Source organism: Lygodium microphyllum, chromosome 8 (assembly GCF_053477565.2).
Source record: "Lygodium microphyllum isolate KBCC chromosome 8, Lygodium_microphyllum_v1.1.10, whole genome shotgun sequence".
NCBI lineage: Eukaryota > Viridiplantae > Streptophyta > Polypodiopsida > Schizaeales > Lygodiaceae > Lygodium > Lygodium microphyllum.
Window position 1 is genome coordinate 15,087,741 of NC_141142.1, and position 21,684 is coordinate 15,109,424.

Genomic DNA, 21,684 nt, shown 5'->3' on the forward strand with positions numbered 1-21,684 from the left:
CAAAAAGGAAGTGCTGGATACCTTTAAAAGGTTTCATGCTTTTGTTACCACACAAAAAGAGCTTAAGTTAAAAGCTTCAATGAGTTCAAAAAGTTTTGTGAGATGCATGGCATTAAAAGGGAGTTAACAACCCCTTACAATCCTACATCAAATGGCATGGCTGAAAGATATAATCACACACTTTGTGACACTTTGTGAGAGAGTCAGATGCATGTTGTCCACAGCTAATCTCCTGTAATAGTTCTAAGGAGAGGCTCTTAAAGCTGCAGTCCATGTGTACAACTGCTCTCCCAATTGTGCATTGGAAAATGGCATTTTTGAAGAGGTTTGGTCTGGCAAGCCTACTTCATATGACCATTTGTGTGTCTTTGGTTATGATGCCTTTGTGCATGTTCGTGTAAATTAGAGGACTAAGCTACATCTTTATGGGATATAGAGATGAGGGAGAGATGGGTTATAGAGTTTGGCTTTCTCAAGACAGGAAGATAGTATGCAGTTGAGACGTAGTATTTAATGAGGCAAAGTTGCTGAAACATACTATACAGGGTGACCTTGACAAAAAGAAGGTCAAATTTCAGCATGAACAACCAGCCATTCAATAGCCATTAGTTGAAGATTTTGTTCCTTTTGATGCTGAAAATGAGCACCAACCTATTATGCTACAACCAAAAGATAATGGACAGCAAATAGATGTAGAGGATGGAATAGGACAGCAAGAAGAACATGCTGAAAACAGGTTACAATAACAAGAAAATGCTGGAAAGCAGCTACCAAGTGATGGTGTGCACATACTTGAGGATGTAGGCCCATTGCCTAACAATACAAGTCATTGGGCAAGAAGGTCTACACGTGTTAGAAGGCAGCTATAGAGGTTTCAACCATCTTTGGATTGCATTTTATTGATTGAAGAAGGTGAGCCTCTGACATTTAGAGAGGCATAGTCATGTGAAAACAAGAGAAAGTGGGAGCTTGCTATGTAGGAAGAGATGAAGTCTTTGTATGTAAATAACACATGGGAGCTTGTACCTTTGCCCAAGGATAAGAAAGCTATCCCTAACAAATGGATTTACAAGGTGAAATGTATTGATGGGAAGTCCAAGTACAAGGCATGTTTAGTTGCTAAGGGCTATACATAGAAGGAAGCATAGACTTCTAGGAGGTTTCTTTACCAGTGGTGAAGATGACTACGCTCCGTGTTTTGTTTGCTCTTACTCCATCCTTGGATTTAGAGTTGGATCAAATGGATGTGAAGACTGCTTTTCTTCATGGTGACCTGGATGAAGAGTTGTACATGAAATAGCCCGAAGGTTTTGCTATTCCAAGGAAATAGCATTTAATTTGTAAGCTGAAATGCAATGTATATAGGCTGAAACAAGCCCCTAGACAGTGGTATAAAAAGTTTGATACCTTCATGCTTAGCCATGGATTTAAACGCAGTCATGTAGATCACTGCTTATACAATTGCTCATGCAATGGCAATTGTTAGTAGTTTCATGTCTAACCCTAGCAAGCCACATTGGAAAGCAGTGAAATGTATATTCAGCTTAAAAGGTATACAATAGAAGTGTATATGCTATGGAAAGGGTACACTAGGGTTGCAAGGATTTTGTGATTCAGACATGGCAAGAGATCTTGACACTAGAAAATCTACCAGTGGGTACGTCTTTACTTTGGCTGGTGGGGCTATTACTTGGTGTTCAAGGTCGTAGAAAATTGTTGCAGTGAGTACTACAGAAGCTGAATATTTCAGCCACAGAAGCTTCTAAGAAAGCTATTTGGCTTGGCCATTTGGTCAAGGATTTTGGTTTCTCTTCACGTACTCTAGTTCTTGGTTGTGATAGCCAGAGTGCCGTATGTTTGGCTAAGGATGCCATGTTTCATGCACGTACCAAATACATAAATGTTTGGTACCACTTCATTCATCTGGTCTTGGATGATGGTCTTGTCACACTGACTAAGGTCAAAACCCAAGATAACCTTGCAAATGTTCTCACTAGGAGTTTTGCAAAGTCTTAGCATGAGCATTGTATCCAATTAGTGGAAGTTGGCTATCTTAAGGTACCACTTCGGGCCTTTAAGTGGGAGGTTGTTGGATGTAAAGTCCCTTCAGGTGTAAAGTCCCTTAATTTTGGTGTGTATAAACTTACTTATATGGGTGTGAACACACCCTTATTTGTACCCTAGTATATAAATACATTTTATTCTTTGTGTACCGTGACGAGCTAGTACACTCTTCTTGGGATTCTCTCACTCTTACACTCAACACTGCTCCAGCTCCATTTTTGACTCGCATTCCTATTGCACACACATCCCAACATCGAGCATTGTGGGGATACTTATAGTGTGATGTGCATAGATTTTTGGATGTTTTTTATTTATAAAAAAATTCTAGTGTGTGTAAATTTGTCAGTTAGCAAGCTATGGAAAAGCTCACAGACACAAGAAAGACTGAAGACATGGACGTGTAGGATTCTCAACAAACTTCAAGGAGGCACAAGACCAAATCTAATATCAAGGAGCCGATTTCGTCGAGCAAATCTCAACTGCTGCCTCAAGCTCTCTACCATTCCAACATTAAGAGTAATGGCTACCCAAGAATTTCAACCATCTCCCAAACTTCAAACTCTTCATTGACAACAGATTAAGATATATTTAGGAAATTTGGAAATCATTCAAGTCCCATTTTTTAAAATGAATGTGAAATAGTATTGTTTTTGTTTGATTTGATCTATTAAATGTTGTGCCATACAAATATCTCTCTCTAAAAATACAAGCCTTATGCGTGCACACACACACACACACACACACACACACACACACACACACATATATATATATATATATATATATATATATATATAGAGAGAGAGAGAGAGAGAGAGAGAGAGAGAGAGAGAGAGAGAGAGAGAGAGAGAGAGAGAGAGAGAATTGTGGCACCATTGGAGCATGGCCTTCAACTTTAATTTACCTCTATATGTTAATGTCGTCGTTTGATATAGAAAAACAACTTTAGATGATTTGATCTATCAAATGTTGTGCCATACAAACATTTATCTCTACAACTAAAAGTCTTATGGGCATGATTGCTTACACACACACACATGCATACACATAATCATGCGATCTACTAACAAGCTCAGGGACTTGGAAGTAGAGCATTGTTCGAAGGTGCATGTGCATGGCTTAGAGGTTGGTCAAAAGCTAGCATGGCTTAGATGCATAATGCATGTGATCAGGGGCCCAATATTCAGGTATGGCTCTTAGACTCAAATTAGAGGCTATGGGTGCTAGTTACAAACCCCCCTAAATCAAGAATGGAAAGGAGGGAAATTAAAAAAGAAGTGCAATTCATTTTGGATATAAAAGGACCCCACACAGTTATTTAATAAGTGATGGAAAGGTACTAGACTGATGGGATGGGAGGAGCTAAGGTGGGTGAAGCTCCATGATGTAGAGAGAAAAGAAGAGGGAGGAGAGAACTCATGCAAGTATATAGAAACCGAATGAAAATGACCAATTGATTGATTGTTCTGAAAGTACAAGAACTAGGGCCTTATTATATAGGCCTAGAGTTTTCCCCAAACTTTTGACCCTTATTTAATGCTAGGTGGTATAAAAGATGTTTACACCTTTAACACACATACATGCGTATGTAAGGCATGTTCACACACGGGGGATGATAAAGTAGCTAACACATCTGATTGCATATTATGGGTGGATCAGTAAGCCCGAATGATGTTACTAAAAACTCATACAAGCCAAAGATTTTCTAGAAGGCCGCCTTGTGCACATCTTTTTTTTGGATGTGTGTTTGAAGATACCCACTCCTTAAATCCATCCAACTGAAAGTTGGAAATCCTTCCAACGGGTCAGGGACATCATATTTGCTTGGAATAGGAAAATGATTCTTATTGGTAATGTTCAAGGCAGGGTAGTTAATACCATGTGCCATGAACCATTCTTCTTCAAGACAAGTGAATAGAAAGGGGATGAATTAGGCTGAAACAGCCCCTTGTCTAATACTTCCTGCAGCTGAGTCAACTTCTCGTTGAGTGGCACCTCCCTTTGTATGGTGGCCGGTTCGATGGGATACTGTGTGACACCAGATCAATGGGATGATTGCCAGGCCTCTCATTGTAGGCAAAGACTTAGAAAAACAATTTTTATATTGCTGCAAGAAATCAATCCTTTCTTTATAACTTATGTTCAGTTTCGTCATCACTTTGTACTTTGAATAAAGCATGATCATCTGCATCAGCCCTCTTGGTCTCCTTAGATTCTGAAGCAACATCATCCATTTGATCCCCATGCACTGCAGGACCAAGCTCCAATCCCTCCTGCGCACCATCGATATATTGTGAAGCATCTCCTTCAATTGATCTTAGTCCTTCAAAAAAATCTTTGCTCCATTCCAGGTGAGACCATCATTTCTGAATACATTTTCTGTTTGGCTGGATTTAAGATTTAAGTGGTTGCACTTTGAGCAACTGTGCACTTATCCCCTCAAGGAAGTTGGTGATGTCTCAGCAACAGAACTATGAAACCAGCCTTTGGTGAGTCAAGGTGCAGTAAATCTTTACTTTGCTAGCACTTAGTCTTACGCAAAAATTCAGCTTTAGAAAATAGAATAGATAGTGGGGGTTTAATGCCCCTATAGCAGGTCATACACACAGATTGGCCCCAAAGCTTGGTGCCTCTTGCAATATTTCTTTATCATGACAGAAAGATCATTAAATGTTGAAGGTTTTGGGTGACATCGGATCTTGTGAGAACAACCTGATTTGACAAAATCTGTTCTCATAAATCTCTTCATCAAGCCCTAACCTGAACAAAATTGCTAGAAACAGTCTGGAAACTGCACAAACAGCTCCAAAAGAGCTTCACCTTGGTGTAATAACCAGCCTTTGCCCAAGCTCAAGATGCCTTTTGCTCAACTTAGGACATTTCTGTCCAACCTTGGCTAGCTTCGCCGGCCAGGCTAAGAACAGCCTCATGCTGTCTCACACATTGGTACAGCATGAACAACAATGGGGAACTTCTAATCGGCCTTTGTTGGTGATAGAGAGCTGCTATTGGCAATAAACTTGCTCCTGTTGGCAATGGATTCATCTGGACAGCCATGCCCAGCCGTATAATGATCCCTGATAGTGGAAAAGTTGCATTCTACCATAATCTTTTGAATTTCATAGCTTTTTTTTTCCCATTAACACATCTTTTCAAAACAACAATTAAATTCAATACTCTAATTTAATTTACACAGCCTATTATTCATTCAATTCAGGTGTGGAGTGTGAAACTTTGACATAATAAAAATGAAACTCTGGCTTAGATTCTTTCTAATACATGTATGAATGCCTGCACAAAACTTCTATATCAAGTAACTCATTGTTTTAGTTATTTTTGTCTTTTGATTATTATCTTAATTATCAATGGATCTATGTATGCTCAACACAACTAGTGCAATTTTTGGAGGTGCCATGAGAGAGTGCCAAGTTAAATCATGTCCCTGTTATATAATGTACATTCTCTTCATTTCTATACATCCTTTCCTTGCACATTCATCAGATTGTGTTATTGTGCGTGTGGTACACTCTACGCTTTTTTTGTTTGCCCTAGCATTTCCTCACATGATATCAGAGCTGGGTGCTCTTGAATAATGCCTTAGCCTTGATTGAGAAAACTTGGCATTCAAGAGCAAAGCAAAACAAATTTAAAGCCTCATCCCTCCACCAAGATACTCCCCTTAGAGTCTCTTCCCATTCATCATATTTTTCTATCCTATAGGCTCTCATGGAGTGATACTCATAGTCATCCTCCATGGTGCAAGGGCAAGATGACTTTTCAAGGGGCTTCTACCTTGTATCCCAAGAATAATATGTGGAAACCTTGAGAGGTATCTAGAAGACACAAATCAATAGCATTCTTCCATATGTAATCCTCCACCATGTTTGGCACAATAAGTACATTGGTTGAAGCTACCATTTGGAGGACATGCTGATAATGGGGGACTTTCATTTGTTTAGGCACACAACCTGCAGGTTCCATCTTTGTCTTTCATCAGGGGGAGCTTTAGGTGCAACAGTGGTGGGAATCCTCCCCCTTCAAAACCTTGCATCCCCCCTTCAAAACCTTGCATCTTAGGGAGCTCCGACCAAGGTTGTCCACATCCGACGGATGGGTCAACCCTGTCCGACCCGTCGTGTCCCATCCGCTGCGTCCAGTCCCGTCCCGACCCGTCCGGTCCATTCGTTGTGATCCCATTTGCGATTGCACCCCGCCGTGAGTCATGACCATTATGCCGCACGCGTATCCCGAGGCCAATAAAGTTTTAAACGGTCACTTTTTTGACCATTTTTAGGCCCTTTTTTTTTCTTATCTTTCTTTTCTTTTTTCTTTCTCACGTTTCTTTTCTTCTTTTCTTTCTTACCTTTCTTACCTTTCTTTCTCTTCTTTTCTTTCTTGAATCTTCTCTATTCTTTTTTTCTTTCTCTCTATTCTTTTCTTTCTTTCTCACGAAGACTCAAGAGAAAAAGATTAAGGATTAAAGTTTTAAACTAACCTCTCCCATGGATGATGGGCCACCATTCAAATTTCTGAATTTGAAATCTCTCTCTCTCTCTCTCTCTCTCTCTCTCCCTAAGGGCCAACCCTAAACCCCAAAGCACTCTTCCTTTCTTTAAAATCTCCCCTCTCCCACCATCTCATTCATCCTTTCAAGTTCTCCACCCCTCCTACTCCTTTCAAGCTCTCCATCCTTCCTACTCTCTCAAGCTCTCTCCTCGAGTCCTCCCTTCACCTCTCAACCCTTCCAACCTCCTCCTCCATCAAGCTATAGCCTCTCTCTACTCCCTCAAGCTCTCTACTCCTTCAAGTTCTCTACTCTTTCCACTCCTTTCTTCAATCATCTCACCCTCCACCCGTGACCCTCTCGGCTCTCTCTATACATCATCAATGGCACCCCCTCTCTATGAGGCTTTTCGCTTGCATTGTGCCTACTTTGAACGAGTGAAGGAGAAATCCAACACTTGCAAGTGGCAATGCAAGCATTGCCCAAAGCTCCGAATCTCATCCGTCACTCGTTTTCTTATCCACCTTTGCAAATTAGGAGGGGAAGCCACACCATGCCCTGGTATTCCCGATGATGTTTATGAAGATTGTCGTCGGAAATACTTGCCATTGAAGCGACACAAAGGCCTTTCAAGGGCAAGTGAGGAGGTGATCTCTCCCGATCATGAGGTCTCGGATGCGGAAGGTGATCCCTCTCCAATTGTCTCAGTTTCCTCAGTTGGAGAAGCCTCTTCGATCCCATCTAGAAAAAGCCATTCGAGTGGTGCACCTATGCCCAAGAGACAAGCCACTCTTGCCCAAGCAACGGGGCAAGTTTCCAGTCCTCTCTCCTTTCTCAAGGAGAGGCAAAGACAAGCAGAAATAGAGATTGTACGCACCATAATTGAGTGCAATCTCTCTTTCCATATTCTCAAAGTGGATCGATGGAAGTGGATGGTGAAAGTCATTACTGCCGTTGGTCCATGCGAGGGATGGTACGGTGTCACGTACAATGATATGCATACAGTACGGATACTCTATCCTATCCGATGGATGGAGTGACTGAAAAAAAAGGGTGATCATCAACATCCTTGTCTCTTGCCCACTTGGCACATACTTTCTACGAGCGGTGGATGCGGGCACAAGGTGAAGGAGAACCACGGGCTGGTTCATGTATCGACACATACCGCAAGCCATCATTGAGGTGATGCTTCTAAATCCATTATTTTGTAATCTCTTTTTTTAACCTTTCAAATTTATTCTAATTTCATCGTGTATAATCTTGTAGGTTGGGCCGCAAAATGTGGTGCAAGTTGTCACGGACAACGCCTCGAATCGTATATCTATGGGGCGGAGACTTGAGGCCGAGTTTCCATCCATAGTATTGATACCATGCGTTACACATTGTCTAGATCTTCTTATGGAAGATATAGGCAAGTTGGAGTGGGTGGTGAGGATTGTCAATGATGCTTGCACAATCGTTGGCTTTGTCAACTCTAAGGTCCGAGTTCTTGCGATATATCGCTTATACTCGGACTTGGAGTTGAAGAAGCCCTCGAAGACTCGGTTTGCGGCCACGTCGCTTCTTCTTGAGTGTCTTTATAACGTACGCAATAAGTTACAAAAAACGGTTGTGTTAGATGAGTTTAAGGAATGGCTTGAAGGAGAGTCCACATCAAGCCAAGTGGAAGTAAAGGCCGTTCAAAGGCTTTGCTTAAAGGAGGAATTTTGGATGGATGTGAGGAGTATTATCATTGCGGTCACTTCCATCTACAAGGTGCTTCGCATGACGGACATGGAGGGGGCTACTATTGGCCTCCTCTATGATCTTATGGTGGATGCGATGGAGGAGATATAATCATTGACCATCTTGGATGGGGAGGCCTCTTCTTCATGGTATTGTTTTTATTTTTATTTTTTAAAGATGATTTATGTTTCTTTTTAGTTTTAGAATCTATATTTCATATTGTCTCACACTTTCTTTTTAAATTTCACCTCTAAATCTCTATCATCTTACATCTATTGTAGATTACATTCTTTTTTTGACAAAGAAAAGATGGGAGTGGATTAAGCGACCCATACATGGGTTTGCAGCACTCTTGCATTCCGCCTTCAAAAAACCCTCTCTCTTCATGGATGCCAATGTCCTTTCCGATCGTGATGCCTTTTTTCCAAAGGCTTTGGCGGAAGAGCACTATGGTACCTTCCTCCAAGAGCTCATTAATTATAGTGATGAAAGGGGCACCGCTTTCACATCTACCATTTGTTGGAAGCGGGAATCATTGGTGAAGCCCATTTTTTTGTGGGAGTCATTTGGCTATCAATTGCCTCACCTCTAAAGAGTAGCCTTACGCATTTTTGCACAGGCTTGAAAATCTCTTCTCTTTTTTCATTTAATTCTAGTTAAACTTACTTTTTTTTCACATGGTTTAGGATTGTTCGCCGGGTGCATGTGAGAGGAATTGGCCTGCCTATTCCCTTGTGCACACGAAAATTCGTAACAAGCTTAGCACACGACAATTGGAGCAACTAATTTATTGTCGCTCCAATTTACGCATGCTACGCAATATGCATGAGATGTCTATGGCAAGACAGTGGCAAGACAGGTATCGTATACTTAATTTTTATACTTTTTAGTTCATAACTTTATTCATAGATCATGAAATATATTTAAAGAAGTTTCATTTGTTTAATCTAAGTTTTTCATGCTTTAAATGTATAGATAAATGTGGATTCACTCAAGCTCTCCGCTAGTACAGTTAAAAGTGTAACTTGTGAGAGAGACTTGGAGGAGGAGGAGCAAATCTTTAGGGAGCTTTACTTGGAGCTCTAGGAGATAGACCGGCGGGTCTCTCGCACTCATGCACGGCATGCCTGTGCTGTTATTCACCCTCGTGCCAGTAGCAATGGAACTTCCACTTCGGCATCCACATCGGCTGTCCGTGATGCTTGTGGGGTCCTTAGATGCTACATGAGGCGTGGAATTGGCTCGAGAAGTACTCTTAGTTCGGCCCAGGAGGACATACCTATCACTGCCTCTCACCTAGAGCTTAGAGAGCCCGAGTATGATGACGAGGGAAATGTCATTAGTGAGGGTGATTTTGTTGAGGAGGGTGATGGCTCCTCAAGCGATGATGAGGATGCTTCCACCTTCGATGCCGAGAGTGATATGAGCACCTAGAGTAATCATGTATTTTGATTCAGATTGAGCCATGGATGATGGCTTTTATCTCAATCCATGTTTATACACCTTTTTTGTATGAGATTGCACATCTAGCTCATAATAAAGTTGTTGGTTTCATTATTCATGCTACATAGTACACTCTCGAGTCTTGACTCTTGTTTCAACTCTCTTTTTCACTTTTGACTTGAATCTCTAAGTTTGTTTTAACTTGTAAGTCCAAACATTAAGCATAGACTTAAAATTATATGTATTTTTTCTTTCAGTGGACGTAACATCGGACGTAGGTCCAAGATTTATTAGTTCGATTAGTACCGTACTAGCATCAGACTGTACTAATTGGACATCATCGAACATGACAACCATGGCTCTGACATAGGAACATCTATTCATACATATCAAGCTTCTTCTCTCTCTTAGGTAACCACACAGTTCGATTAGTACCGTACTAGCATCAGACTGTACTAATTGGACATCATCGAATATGACAACCATGGCTCCGACATAGGAACATCTATTCATACATATCAAGCTTCTTCTCTCTCTTAGGTAACCACACAGTTTGCTAACATGTCTATGCCTAAGTGGAACATCCTATACTTTTCAAGTAAACTCTTCACATTTTGGTGACATTCCTCCAGTGCCTATGTTGAGCACCTCTGAGCTGCATGGAGTGCCTAATTGACCACCTTCTTATGTTTGGCCTGTTGCACATCCTCATCTCATTCCTCACCCCACCTTGTTGCTATGACCAAAAACGTGTTTTATGACAAGACTCGTTTTAATGGGTTGAATTATGCGGTGTTGTCTAACCTTATGTGGCATGTAAAGGACAATCATGGGCTGGCCACTTCCATCCCACACTACGGACTTTTTGTTGCTATCATCACTCTCTGCAAGTCATTGTTAACCATCACCGTTCTTCTGCTTTGCTTTCCAGCCATCATTGCAATGCCTTGTTGTTTCCATTGGTATCATCTTCTTCATTGCAAGAGAGAGCCACTGTTGATTGTACTGGTTTGGGCAGAGATATGGTTGGTTCTGGTCTTGCTGCTAGTTGCTACCCCTAGATCTTGTGTCATGCATCTTGGAGAGTTGTTGCTATCATCTCATCCATCCACAAGCTGTCATATTGTTACATCTTGGGCTTCATGGATGGTTCTCCATAACATTAGCCACCAGTCTTAATGGCTTCCAAGAAAACATGTTGAATTCCAACCCTTATTAGTTTAAACCTCTTTGAGGTCAACTCATGTATCATAAACCTAGATAATATGACTGATATTCAAGAGCTCCATGTGAGAGAACTTGCATAGGCAAGGCCTCAGATCAACCCTAAGTGTCCTCGTGCCATAAAGTAAGAGTGTCCATACTTGAGAGGTATTTGAGACTTTCTAAAAAAAGATATGTATCTATGCTTTCTCTCCCTTTGAGGATTGAGAAGAATGACGTTGCTCTCGAGATATGAATGTATCTTTAAAAAAAGTTGCCAAAAGGTAATGCTCTAGGTGTTATAGCTACCTTATCGTTTTCTGTTAGACCAAGTGCATAAAGTTGCTAGAAAACAAGTTGGCTATCAAAGAACAGGCCATATCTTGAAGCTAGGTCATGCCACAAATTATATAAATGCATAAAATAAATATAATGTGGGTAACCAATCCACAATTGCAAGGGAGGGTATAATGTCCTCTACCATGTAATTGTACATCCTTGGACATCATGGATAGGCACTTGCAACATTGTACAACTTGGCGTCAGTAGGTGTAACATGCCTTAAAAGTTAGGATGGCTAAAGGGTCTCATATGGTGGTATGGGGTGCCCATTCTTGTAGTAGAGGTTGGGTTCATTTACTGCTGGCTCCCAAGCTCTAGGGTGAGCCATGTTGGGTATATGGCTGGGAGCTGAGCATGATCTCCATTTCTTTTTGCCCGTTTGCATGCTTCTATGGCTTGTATCGTTTTATGTGTACTAGATGGATGCTAACAAGATGGTACATTGGTATCAGAGCTTCACTCTACTTTTCAATGCGCACTGACCACATGCACAAAACCATTAGAGCTCATAGGATTGTGATGGTCTAGCTTGGCATGCTCTTTCTATGTAGGGTGGTATGGGATGCTCATAATTGCACTAGTACCACGTATGAAAGATTTCATACTGTACCATACTTTAGGTACAGTACCTTACATATGAGTACCATAAGGTACCAACTTAATGGATACATCTTTTCTTGTTTGAACTGCACTTTGGGATGAGCTAAATGCTCCTTATACTAATATGATTCTCCCATGAGATTAGGTTATTTGAGATTCAAACAATTTCTCTCAACCATCTCTGTCTCAAGCCCACACTCATCTTATTTGTATGATCATTCATGTATGATGTATCCACTCCCATCTATGTAGTTGTAAGTTGTAGATAGTAGTAGCGCATGTTGCACATGCAACATCAAGTTTTGGCATGTTACCCTTAAGTATTCATCTTATTTACTCTAATAGCATTGCTATTTAGACTTAAAACGTCTATTCTATTATCCTTAGTCCAAAATAATCAAGTTAAAATTTTTTTGGTACCAATATCGTACCGTACCTTATAAAGTCTGAAGTTATCATTTAGTACCATATTTTTATCATACTGTACCGTATTGTACCTTTTGTACCTAACAACTATGGGGATGCTACTAGCAAGACAAGAGGGCAAGCGGGCATATGTATCATTGTGGTGGGAGGCAACTGCAAATACAACATTGCCAAGTGGATATCTGCATTGAGCTTATGGAAATGAAAGACTTGTCCATCATCAAACATCAATATGCCTAAAGTCTTCACAAGAGCTTGGATCACTAATGGTTTGTAATGTGTTCTTTCCAATTGCATTGTGTTGCCCTCTGATGGTGGTCTACTAGACCACTGAGCATCTGGGATGGCTCATGCTTTCTTGCAATACAGATTAAATGAGCCAAATAAGGGCAGCTTGAATTTTCCGCAAGGAGCACAAGAAAACTTCCCTGTCGGTAGCGATCCAGTGCCTGTATGCTTTAGTTGATATTCAAACAGAAATTGCTGCTAACAGAAATGACCAAGACTGAAGTTGAGTGAAGAATTCACCCTGCTCTGTGTTTTTAGAGCACTCAATGGTGATGAAAGCTTTTGCTATTTTATTTATTTGTTGCCTCATAACAAAGCTATTGATAGGAAATGCCTCTATCTCTATATATCAACACTCTACTGGAATTCCTCTTCCCCAAGAGTAATTGATCATATCAAACGGAAAATCTTATGTTTTATTTTAAGAAGTTTAAAAATTCTGCTGTTGTATAACTCGGGTTCTTAGTTATGAGTGGCCCAAGCCATGAGCTTCTGTTTGATCCAGAATTGATACAGTCATGCTTAAAAAACTGTCCATGCAGCGGTAGCATGCTCTTCACCAGAAGATGGGGTAGTGGAAACCTCAGCAAACTGATGCATATGCTTGAGCATACACATCATGCTGGAAGCATGAAGAACCTAAAGAGGCACTGATTGGTTAACCAACTGCATTGTGTTTTTCAGAATTAGCACGGGATCACTTTCAAGATTTATTGTGTCTGATAAATCGATTTTGGTACCGGTAAATGAGCTTCGTGCATCTAAGGTATGACTGCATAAGATTGCAACAATAACATCAAGATTACTTATTCATGCTTGAATTGGAGTTTCAACATTACACAAACTATATGATGGAAATTTCAGAAACTTTGCTTTTGTTCTATTGTTAGGGTTTGAGGCCTCTCCAGTGAGGATCAATGGTATACAAATAGCTGGAGGTCCAGGCATCTTGGAACCTGTGCTTCCACATGATACAAATTTTTGATTTCTTATCAATAATGTACATTCACCAGTAGTGAACACAGCTTTGTTCGTGGTTGTAGCATAGGCATGAGCTAAAGGTAAGGTGCTATAGTTGTGTCTTGTCTTTGATACCTTCTGAAATAACTAGTGGATTTTAACAAATAAGGCTAGGCTTATTGCCGGGACCTGAAGATTGGGATTGTAAACCTCTTCCATTTTATCAAAATAAAAACCCTCTTTCTATTGTAAATTTGGAGGTTTCAAAAAATGTCTATTCTATATTTGACAAATGAAACTTTTTGCTGCTATAGAAACATCTAAAGCAATAGCACATCAACATGTTAACTGAGAGAGTGTATTAGAAGAGAGAAATCTTTCCTCAGTTTTGAGAACTGAACGTGTATGGAGGCCAACAAGTATTCTAATTTACACATGGCTCTACCTTCTTATAAAGCTATGAAAAAACATGTCAAAAAGCCCCATCTGGGATGATTTTGATGTCTTCACATGTTTTCAATCAATAAACTTTTTGGTGAAATTTTAAAGAAGTGCAGATGTGCATATGCTGGAGTATTTTTGCCTGTTCATTTTTTCTTTGTAACTAGTTTCTTTTAACCAGTTTAAGTGTTCATAGACCAATTTCTCCTAGGATGCAATAAGGTTTTGGCATTGAGTTTGTATATTTAAAGTAGAATAACACATACCATCTTTTTGTAATGCATGTCCAAGTGTAATATGTGACCCATCCATGTGACCCCATGTAGGTTTTTGCAAGCATAGCTATTTTAGTGGGTGGCTATGAGTGTGTGGGTGTGAAAGACGTTGGGTTGATCACACTTTATGAGACTTTTAGAGCCCTGCCTTGCCTAAGTTCATGTACTTGGTGTGGAGGGGCTCTACCATGAAAACAGTGCAGCCACACACAAGTCGAGGCTTGTGTGGACCCCATAGTACAACACAAAATATGGGGAGAGTGGATGAGAAAAAAGAGAGTAGTTGATTGAAAATACATTTTGAGAGAGAGATGGATGGCTAAACAGGGCCACATATGAGAACTTGTGGGAGTCTACCTAGTACCACTATTTTTGGTGATACTTGTTTCACTTGTTGGAGACCCATAATTTTAGGAACACAAGTCAAGCAGTTGCACCACACTTGCTAACTTGACTTCATTGACCATGCCTAGGTAAATTGACCTAGGTGTGGCCCAACTCTTATTTAACTTATACATGCTTTAATGTGGGCCCTAACTTGAATGTATTGGATCTTAAAGACTTATAAGTGTAGTTCAGTGAATTCATCCATGCAAATAAAAGATTATAAAAGGCAACACTTAAGAAAATATTACATAAGCTAAAATGTCAAAAAATTGGACATCATGTGAATCCATGTGCTATGAATATGCCATTGAAAATTAGTGTATCCATCTCATTGATTGATGCATAAGCTTGCTACCATTTTTTTGTATCAATCTCGACACATAAAATATAAGGATGACATCTATTCAAACTATTGGACTCTAGATGTTTATATCTCAAAATTGCATACTCAGTTACACTTATCCATAGTGGCCTTGATATTGTTGCTAGGCAATCTATGGCATGAAGCTCTAGAGCACATCACTATAGACTATCCAAAAGTCCAAAGAGGGCAATCATGTAAGCCACCGAAATATGTGATGGCCCCATACAACTACGCTTATGCATAGTGGCCTTGATGTTGTTGCTAGGCAATCTATGGCATGAAGCTCTAGAGCACATCACTATAGACAATCCAAATGTCCAAAGTGGGCAATCGTGTAAGCCACCCAAATATGTGATGTACCCATACAACAACAATCAAAAAGTCACTACAAAACATGGCATGCTTTAATTTTGTTTGAGGGCTGCATACAATTGTAGTCTTGACAAGTAGCTCTATTAATCACCATATTGAAGGACTCTTTGCTCTCAAGAAGGTTTCAATCGATCCAAATTGATGGCCACTTAGATGGCAAGGTATTGCTCATTTCAAAGGACATGCTTGATCCACCCAGTTTGAATCTAGGAGGCTTTATACTTGTGATGTATAAGCCAACTATGCAATGTCTCGAAGAATGTGGTTTGCTATCAAGTGCAAATGAGGAGGTTAAACCTTAAACTCACAAAGATGCAAAGAATCCCTGTGAACCACCTCTCCAATGTTGACATCTTGCAAAGTACCTTAGCAAGCTTGCCTTAGCTTCCTTAAGGTTCTTGATGCCTACACTCATAAATACCCTTGCCTTAGGAGATTAGCAAGCTAATCTATGTGTGCCATCTCCACCTTTGTGGAAATTTCTTCAATGTAGGCATGCCTCCTCAATACTGCTATATGTAGAGCACCATGTGCTTTGCCTTATATGCAATTCCTTTACTAGTAGAGCTAGCCAATCCTAGCCATCTCGCAAAAGATGTAGTTGGAAAACTATAACATACTTTTGGGCCTCCTCACTAAACTTGTGTCATGAGATATGGTTGCTTGTGAACTAATTGGCAGCATTCACGCTCATCTAAAGAACCAAATCAAGCTTGACTTTTTGTTTTTACAAAGCAACAATCTTGTTGGGGTAGGTTAATCATGTGCGATAAGTTCATTTGGTAAGAAGGCCAATTAAATATACTATTTGCAATACTCCCATGTATAAATTGTAAATAGACATATGCCATTGATCGTGATATGTTGTGTTTTTGTAGATCTTTCTATTCATCTTATTACGAAAGTTAATGTGGTTGGGATCCCCATCTTAGAATATTGATTTGGATATTAAAAGGGATAATGCAAGCCATGAGAGATTTATGTGGTTGGGATCCCCATCTTAGAACATTGATCTCAATATTAAAAGGGATAATGCAACTCATGAGAGGTTTATGGCAAAGGTTGATGTATTTTTTGGGTGTCCCCCTATAGCAAATGAGTTGTATGAATATATGACTAGCCCTCATCCTTCTCCGATGCAGACAACCACATAGACCTTGCTGATAGGCCCTTCTATATCACTGCCAATAGTAGTAGCATTACTTGTTCTTGGTGAAACTGCTCCATTGTCCCCATCAATGAGGTCGTCCCAAGAGACTGCATGTACGCATGGACATCGTAAGTATATGGAGAGAGGTTGAGGTAGAGGAAGCTTGGAAAGTTGTTTTGGCCATGGGAGCAACCTCTTACAATCACCATGTCATTAGCACAACTCCTCTCCATCGCCAAATGAGGGTGTGGTGCCATACCCTCATACAGGGGAGATAAAAAACTCCCCTGATTGAGGGAGTGGTGCCACACCCTCCTTTGAGGGAGTCATTAAATTCTCTCAAAAAGTTCATTGAATGAGTGTGCTCATTCAAGGGAGTTTTATATCTTCTTTGTATGAGGGTACTGCACCACTCCCTCATTCTAAGGAGTTCTAAAAGCCACCTAAATGAAAGCTTGGTGCCACACCCTAATTCAAAGAAGTTAAGAGACTTCTATGAGAGAGAGAGAGAGAGAGAGAGAGAGAGAGAGAGAGAGAGAGAGAGAGAGAGAGAGAGAGAGAGAGAGAGAGAGAGAGAGAGAGAGAGAGAGAGAGAGAGAGAGAGAGAGAGAGAGAGAGAGAGAGAGAGAGAGAGAGAGAGAGAGAGAGAGAGAGAGAGAGAGAGAGAGAGAGAGAGAGAGAGAGAGAGTCTTGTAGGTGCGGTCAATGGTGCTTGTAAATAAGTCTAATAAACTATAGCAAATAATAAAAACATCGTATGCTTAGAATCATTGTGTCCTAAATGCATGCTTATAAGGATGCCTTGCATCCATACAATTTTATAAGGACATTGTTACCCATCGGTTACTCTTTTTTTAAGATGATGTAAAAAAGGAATCAAATTTACTGTGTGTATATATGGTTATCACATCATCCATATGGAGATATCAAGAAGCCATCAAATTGCTCTTAGAAAAAGCTATTGTGAGCATGCAAGTGTGAGTATGTACGTGTGTGTGTGTGGGTCAAAGTGAATATAGATATTTGTCAAACTTTACTAGTAAGAAAGAGAGAGAAGAGTATGCACACCTGAGTGAGTGTTTTAGAAGAGGTCCATATAGTATTTATTTATGTGTGTGTATGAAATAAGAACCAAAAGCATATGCCACTATGAGAAGGTGTTGAAAGATATAACATAGGCTAAGTCTATATCCTATGTATATACTAAATAAAAGATACGCTATGTGTGAAGTGACTTAAAAGTTAAAAGGTATCTATCACTTTGAGAGATACTTTGTGTGTATCTTGTTGATGATTTTTGGTCAAAAACCGGTTCATGCTTGGATGTTGAAAGCATGGGGTTTCTTAAGCTTAGGTCTAGCTTGAGTAGGGGGCTTGCTTGAGGAGAAAGCATAGGGCCAACTTACATTCACATGGCCAAGTTATTGAGAAGCACGGGGCTTGAACTGTATCAGAGCAAAGAATAGAAAGAGAAGAGTTTTAAAAATAGCTTCTTATGGTTATAATAGAGCTTGAAGCTTGAAAGTTCAACACGAAGGTAGGCCAATGTGTTCATTGACTATTCGTCCCTGTCAATGCGCATAGTAGGCCTAACGTAATCAGATCATGATAGCAAACGTGCCACCGTGGTCCATTTTGGATTAAATAGCTTAGCTTTTTAAAGCTTAACTAAGCCTTATCTTTTTAAAATAAAATCAACCTCCTCTCTCCTCGTCCCCCCCTTCCTCCTACGGCTACCCACTTATCTAGATTCACATTAGCATAGAGATGAATTGTTGGTTTAGACGGTTGTCTTTACATTGAGGGAGACCAAACTTGTTATTTTCAAATTGCTTTCACACTTAGATGATCTTGAACCACTTATTTGCAAACTGGTTCACAGACATTGCGTTCACATTGTACGAAGTTTGAACTAACTATTTTCAAGGCAAAATGGTGGTTTTTATGCAATTTTTGGATGACTGTTTAGATGCAAAAAAATGTTAGAAAATTTTCAAAGAATTTATTGTGTTGAGCTTGCTTGGAACTTCATTTTAAGCACAAAAAATGCATAAAAATAACAAGGAAAATGGTCAATTTTAGACTTGTATTTCAATGCTTTTTGGACCATACATGCGCCATTTGAGCCCCTTTTTCAGTGTTTCTTGTTGGATAGTTGATGTATGGATGTATGTGACAATAATTGGATACATGAATGACAACCACATCATTGAATTTCAGTATATGTGTATTTTCTTGAGTATTTTTAATGCTTTTTGGTCTTGGATTTGAGTGGTTGATGCAAGTGACTTGTTCGAATGCTTAAATAGTAGTTTGACACATTGCATATTGCTAGTTTCTAAAAAAATTACAAGTGTCATAGTGTCAGAAATGGCACAAATTATTGAAATTGTTGGTGACAAGTTGTTGAAGGACAATTATAGTGTATAGTCTTATCACATGGAAATTTTTTTGATGAAGAGAGGTCTATGGGAACTCATCACAAGTGAATATGAATGCCTTGAACTTCTTGAAGAGTCCATGGAGGAACAAAAGAAGGCCTACAAAGACTAGATATGTAAAAACAATAATGTTTTACATTGGGTGTCTATATGCATTTTAGAGACATTGATCCTACACATCAAGAAGGCTAGTACATAATGTAAAGATGCTTGGGAGATCATTGAGAAGATGTATGGTACTTGTATAGAGATAAGGAAGATATAGGTTAAGTAGAGATTCTATGGCACATGGCATAAAAATCGAAGCATTAGTGATATGGTAAAGCAAATTACGGAGGACCTTTCTTCAATTAATGTACTTGCGGATGATGATGATTTGGTTTCTATTACTTTGAATGGACTTGGATTTGCATACAAGTCCCTTGACACCTCTATTTTTTTGAGAGGTAGCTCTATACCCGAATTTGAGGAGTTGGTTGCTTTATTGCTTATTGAAGAAATAAAGTTGGGTCTTAATGAATCTAGTAGTGGGAAAAATTATAGTCATGATATTGTATTCTATCATCAGAGGCCATGGTAGCTTATCCAAAGCTAGAGGATCTTCATATGGTCATATATATCATGGAGTCAGCTTTTCTCATGGTCATAGGTCTTTTGATCGTAGAGACCTTATGCCTACAAGCAGGGGGAGATCTTAGCAAAAGAAGTAACCCATTGTTACTTTGTCAAGCATAGAAGTGGAGTATAGAGATATAGGATTGGCAACATGTGAGTAGACATGGCTAAGATTGCTTCCATGTGATATGGGGATTAAGTTAGGTGGTGGAGTTATCATATATTGTGATAACATTGGTAACATTACGCTTGCAAAGAACCTAGTCTATTAGGTAAGGACAAGGCATATTGAAGTGCAATATCCTTTTATTAGAGAGAAAATCATTAATGGATAGATTGACTTGGTACACTTCAAAATCAATGACTAAGTCACGTATATCTTTACCAAAGCATAGTGTAAAGATAAGTTCAAGAACTTTAGAAGTGTACTTAGGGAACTATGTCTGCAAGCTCATTCAGATCTTGAGAGGGGAGTATTGAGAAATATAATATGGACTAAGTCTATATCCTATGTATGTACTAAATAAAAGGGAGGATGTGTGTAAAGTGAGTTGAAAGTCAAAAGGTATCTATCACATTGAGAGATACTTTGTGTGTATGCTATTGATAATGGAAGATAGAGAAGAATGAAGATGGATCGAGCCTTCATATCTTGTGCCATCTTCCTTTTCTGGTGCACATCTAAATCGAATCCTTTCAAAAGGGTCACTCGATATGGATAATGGTGTTAAAATGAGACGCATATGTAAAGTATGTGTGTGCATGTGTGTGTGTGTGTGTGTGTGTGTGTGTGTGTGTGTGTGTGTGTGTGTGTAAAAGAGGATTAAGGACTAGTAGTATAGAAGTATATGTGTATTTGTGTGTGTGTGTGTGTGTGTGTGTGTGTGTGTGTGTGTGTGTGTGTGTGCGCGCGCGCGCACGCGCGCGCGCGTGTGTGTAGTATCACTATTCTCTTCAAAAAGTGAAACATATAGAATTACCAAACTTTTAATTAATTATCTCAAATTCAATAACCAATTTCAAGAAATTTAGAATTAACTTTTCATAGAAAAAAATAAATATACATACATTGAATTTAAGACTTTTTTTCTTAAAATGTAGATTTCAACTTGGAGGATGTATGCATATCAAATTTTCTTTGAAAAGGAAAGTGGGGGGGGGGGGGGGGGTGTGGAGAAAATTGATTTTGTCAAAAGTAGTTCCTTGGAGTAGTCTTTCCAAGACTTAGATAAAGGGTCTAGCTAGTACCTACATCACGACAATAGAAGAAGGTGAAAACCTTGTCTTCTAATGTATATTGTATGTGTCACCTCATGGGATGCAGTTGTCATCCTGGTTGCACCTACAAAGATGCTAGAAAACTAAGCCCTAATGATATAAATAAAATTTAAAAGTGTCAAGGACTACAACACATTTAATTTTATCAATGTTCAACATACCCTTGGGTAGCTCATAAAAAACCACTCTCTTGTAAGGATTATGGTAAATAACTTTCCAATGTAGTTAAGAAAATTAAATTCAATCACTATATTAAAAAAGATTCAAATTAAAATCTAACTAAGAGGTCTATGTAGGTAAGGGCTATGGTTTTTAGAAAAGAAATTAATATCCCCAAAACTCAACTAGTCCTAGATGAAATGCACAATCATTTATTGATCACTATTAAAGAACAAGATAAGTCTTTTCCTCTCTTTGACTTGATAAACAAACATATGCTTAGGATAGCATATCCATCGCTAAATTAATGTTAGTATTCTTAGAAAACTAAGTAAGTAACCATGGCATAAATACATTTATAGCACCATGACTCAAGCATAATGTTAAGCAACTAGTATCATCCACAAATAATTAAATATCTCATAAACTTGTGATTGTGAGTCAATTTGGAGAGAGAGAGAGAGAGAGAGAGAGAGAGAGAGAGAGAGAGAGAGAGAGAGAGAGAGAGAGAGAGAGAGAGAGAGAGAGAGAGAGAGAGAGAGAGAGAGAGAGAGAGAGAGAGAGAGAGAGAGAGAGAGAGAGAGAGAGAGAGAGAGAGAGAGAGAGAGAGTGTGTGTGTGTGTGTTACCTCAAAGCAAAACTAAAGT

At 39.4% G+C, this 21,684-nt stretch overlaps 1 protein-coding gene and 1 pseudogene across 1 annotated transcript in view; both read left to right on the forward strand.

Annotated features, from left to right (window-relative positions):
- The window catches only part of LOC148032001 (uncharacterized), a 47,733-nt gene extending 33,925 nt beyond the window's left edge, over positions 1-13,808 (forward strand). Inside the window, exons 5-6 of the mRNA XM_087682612.1 lie at positions 13,280-13,361; positions 13,486-13,808. Coding sequence (XP_087538738.1) covers positions 13,280-13,361; positions 13,486-13,506 — 103 coding nt within the window. The 3' untranslated portion in view covers positions 13,507-13,808. The remainder of the gene's footprint in view (positions 1-13,279; positions 13,362-13,485) is intronic.
- Positions 4,422-13,271, forward strand: LOC148032002 (uncharacterized; annotated as a pseudogene).
- Positions 13,809-21,684: the final 7,876 nt, after the last annotated feature.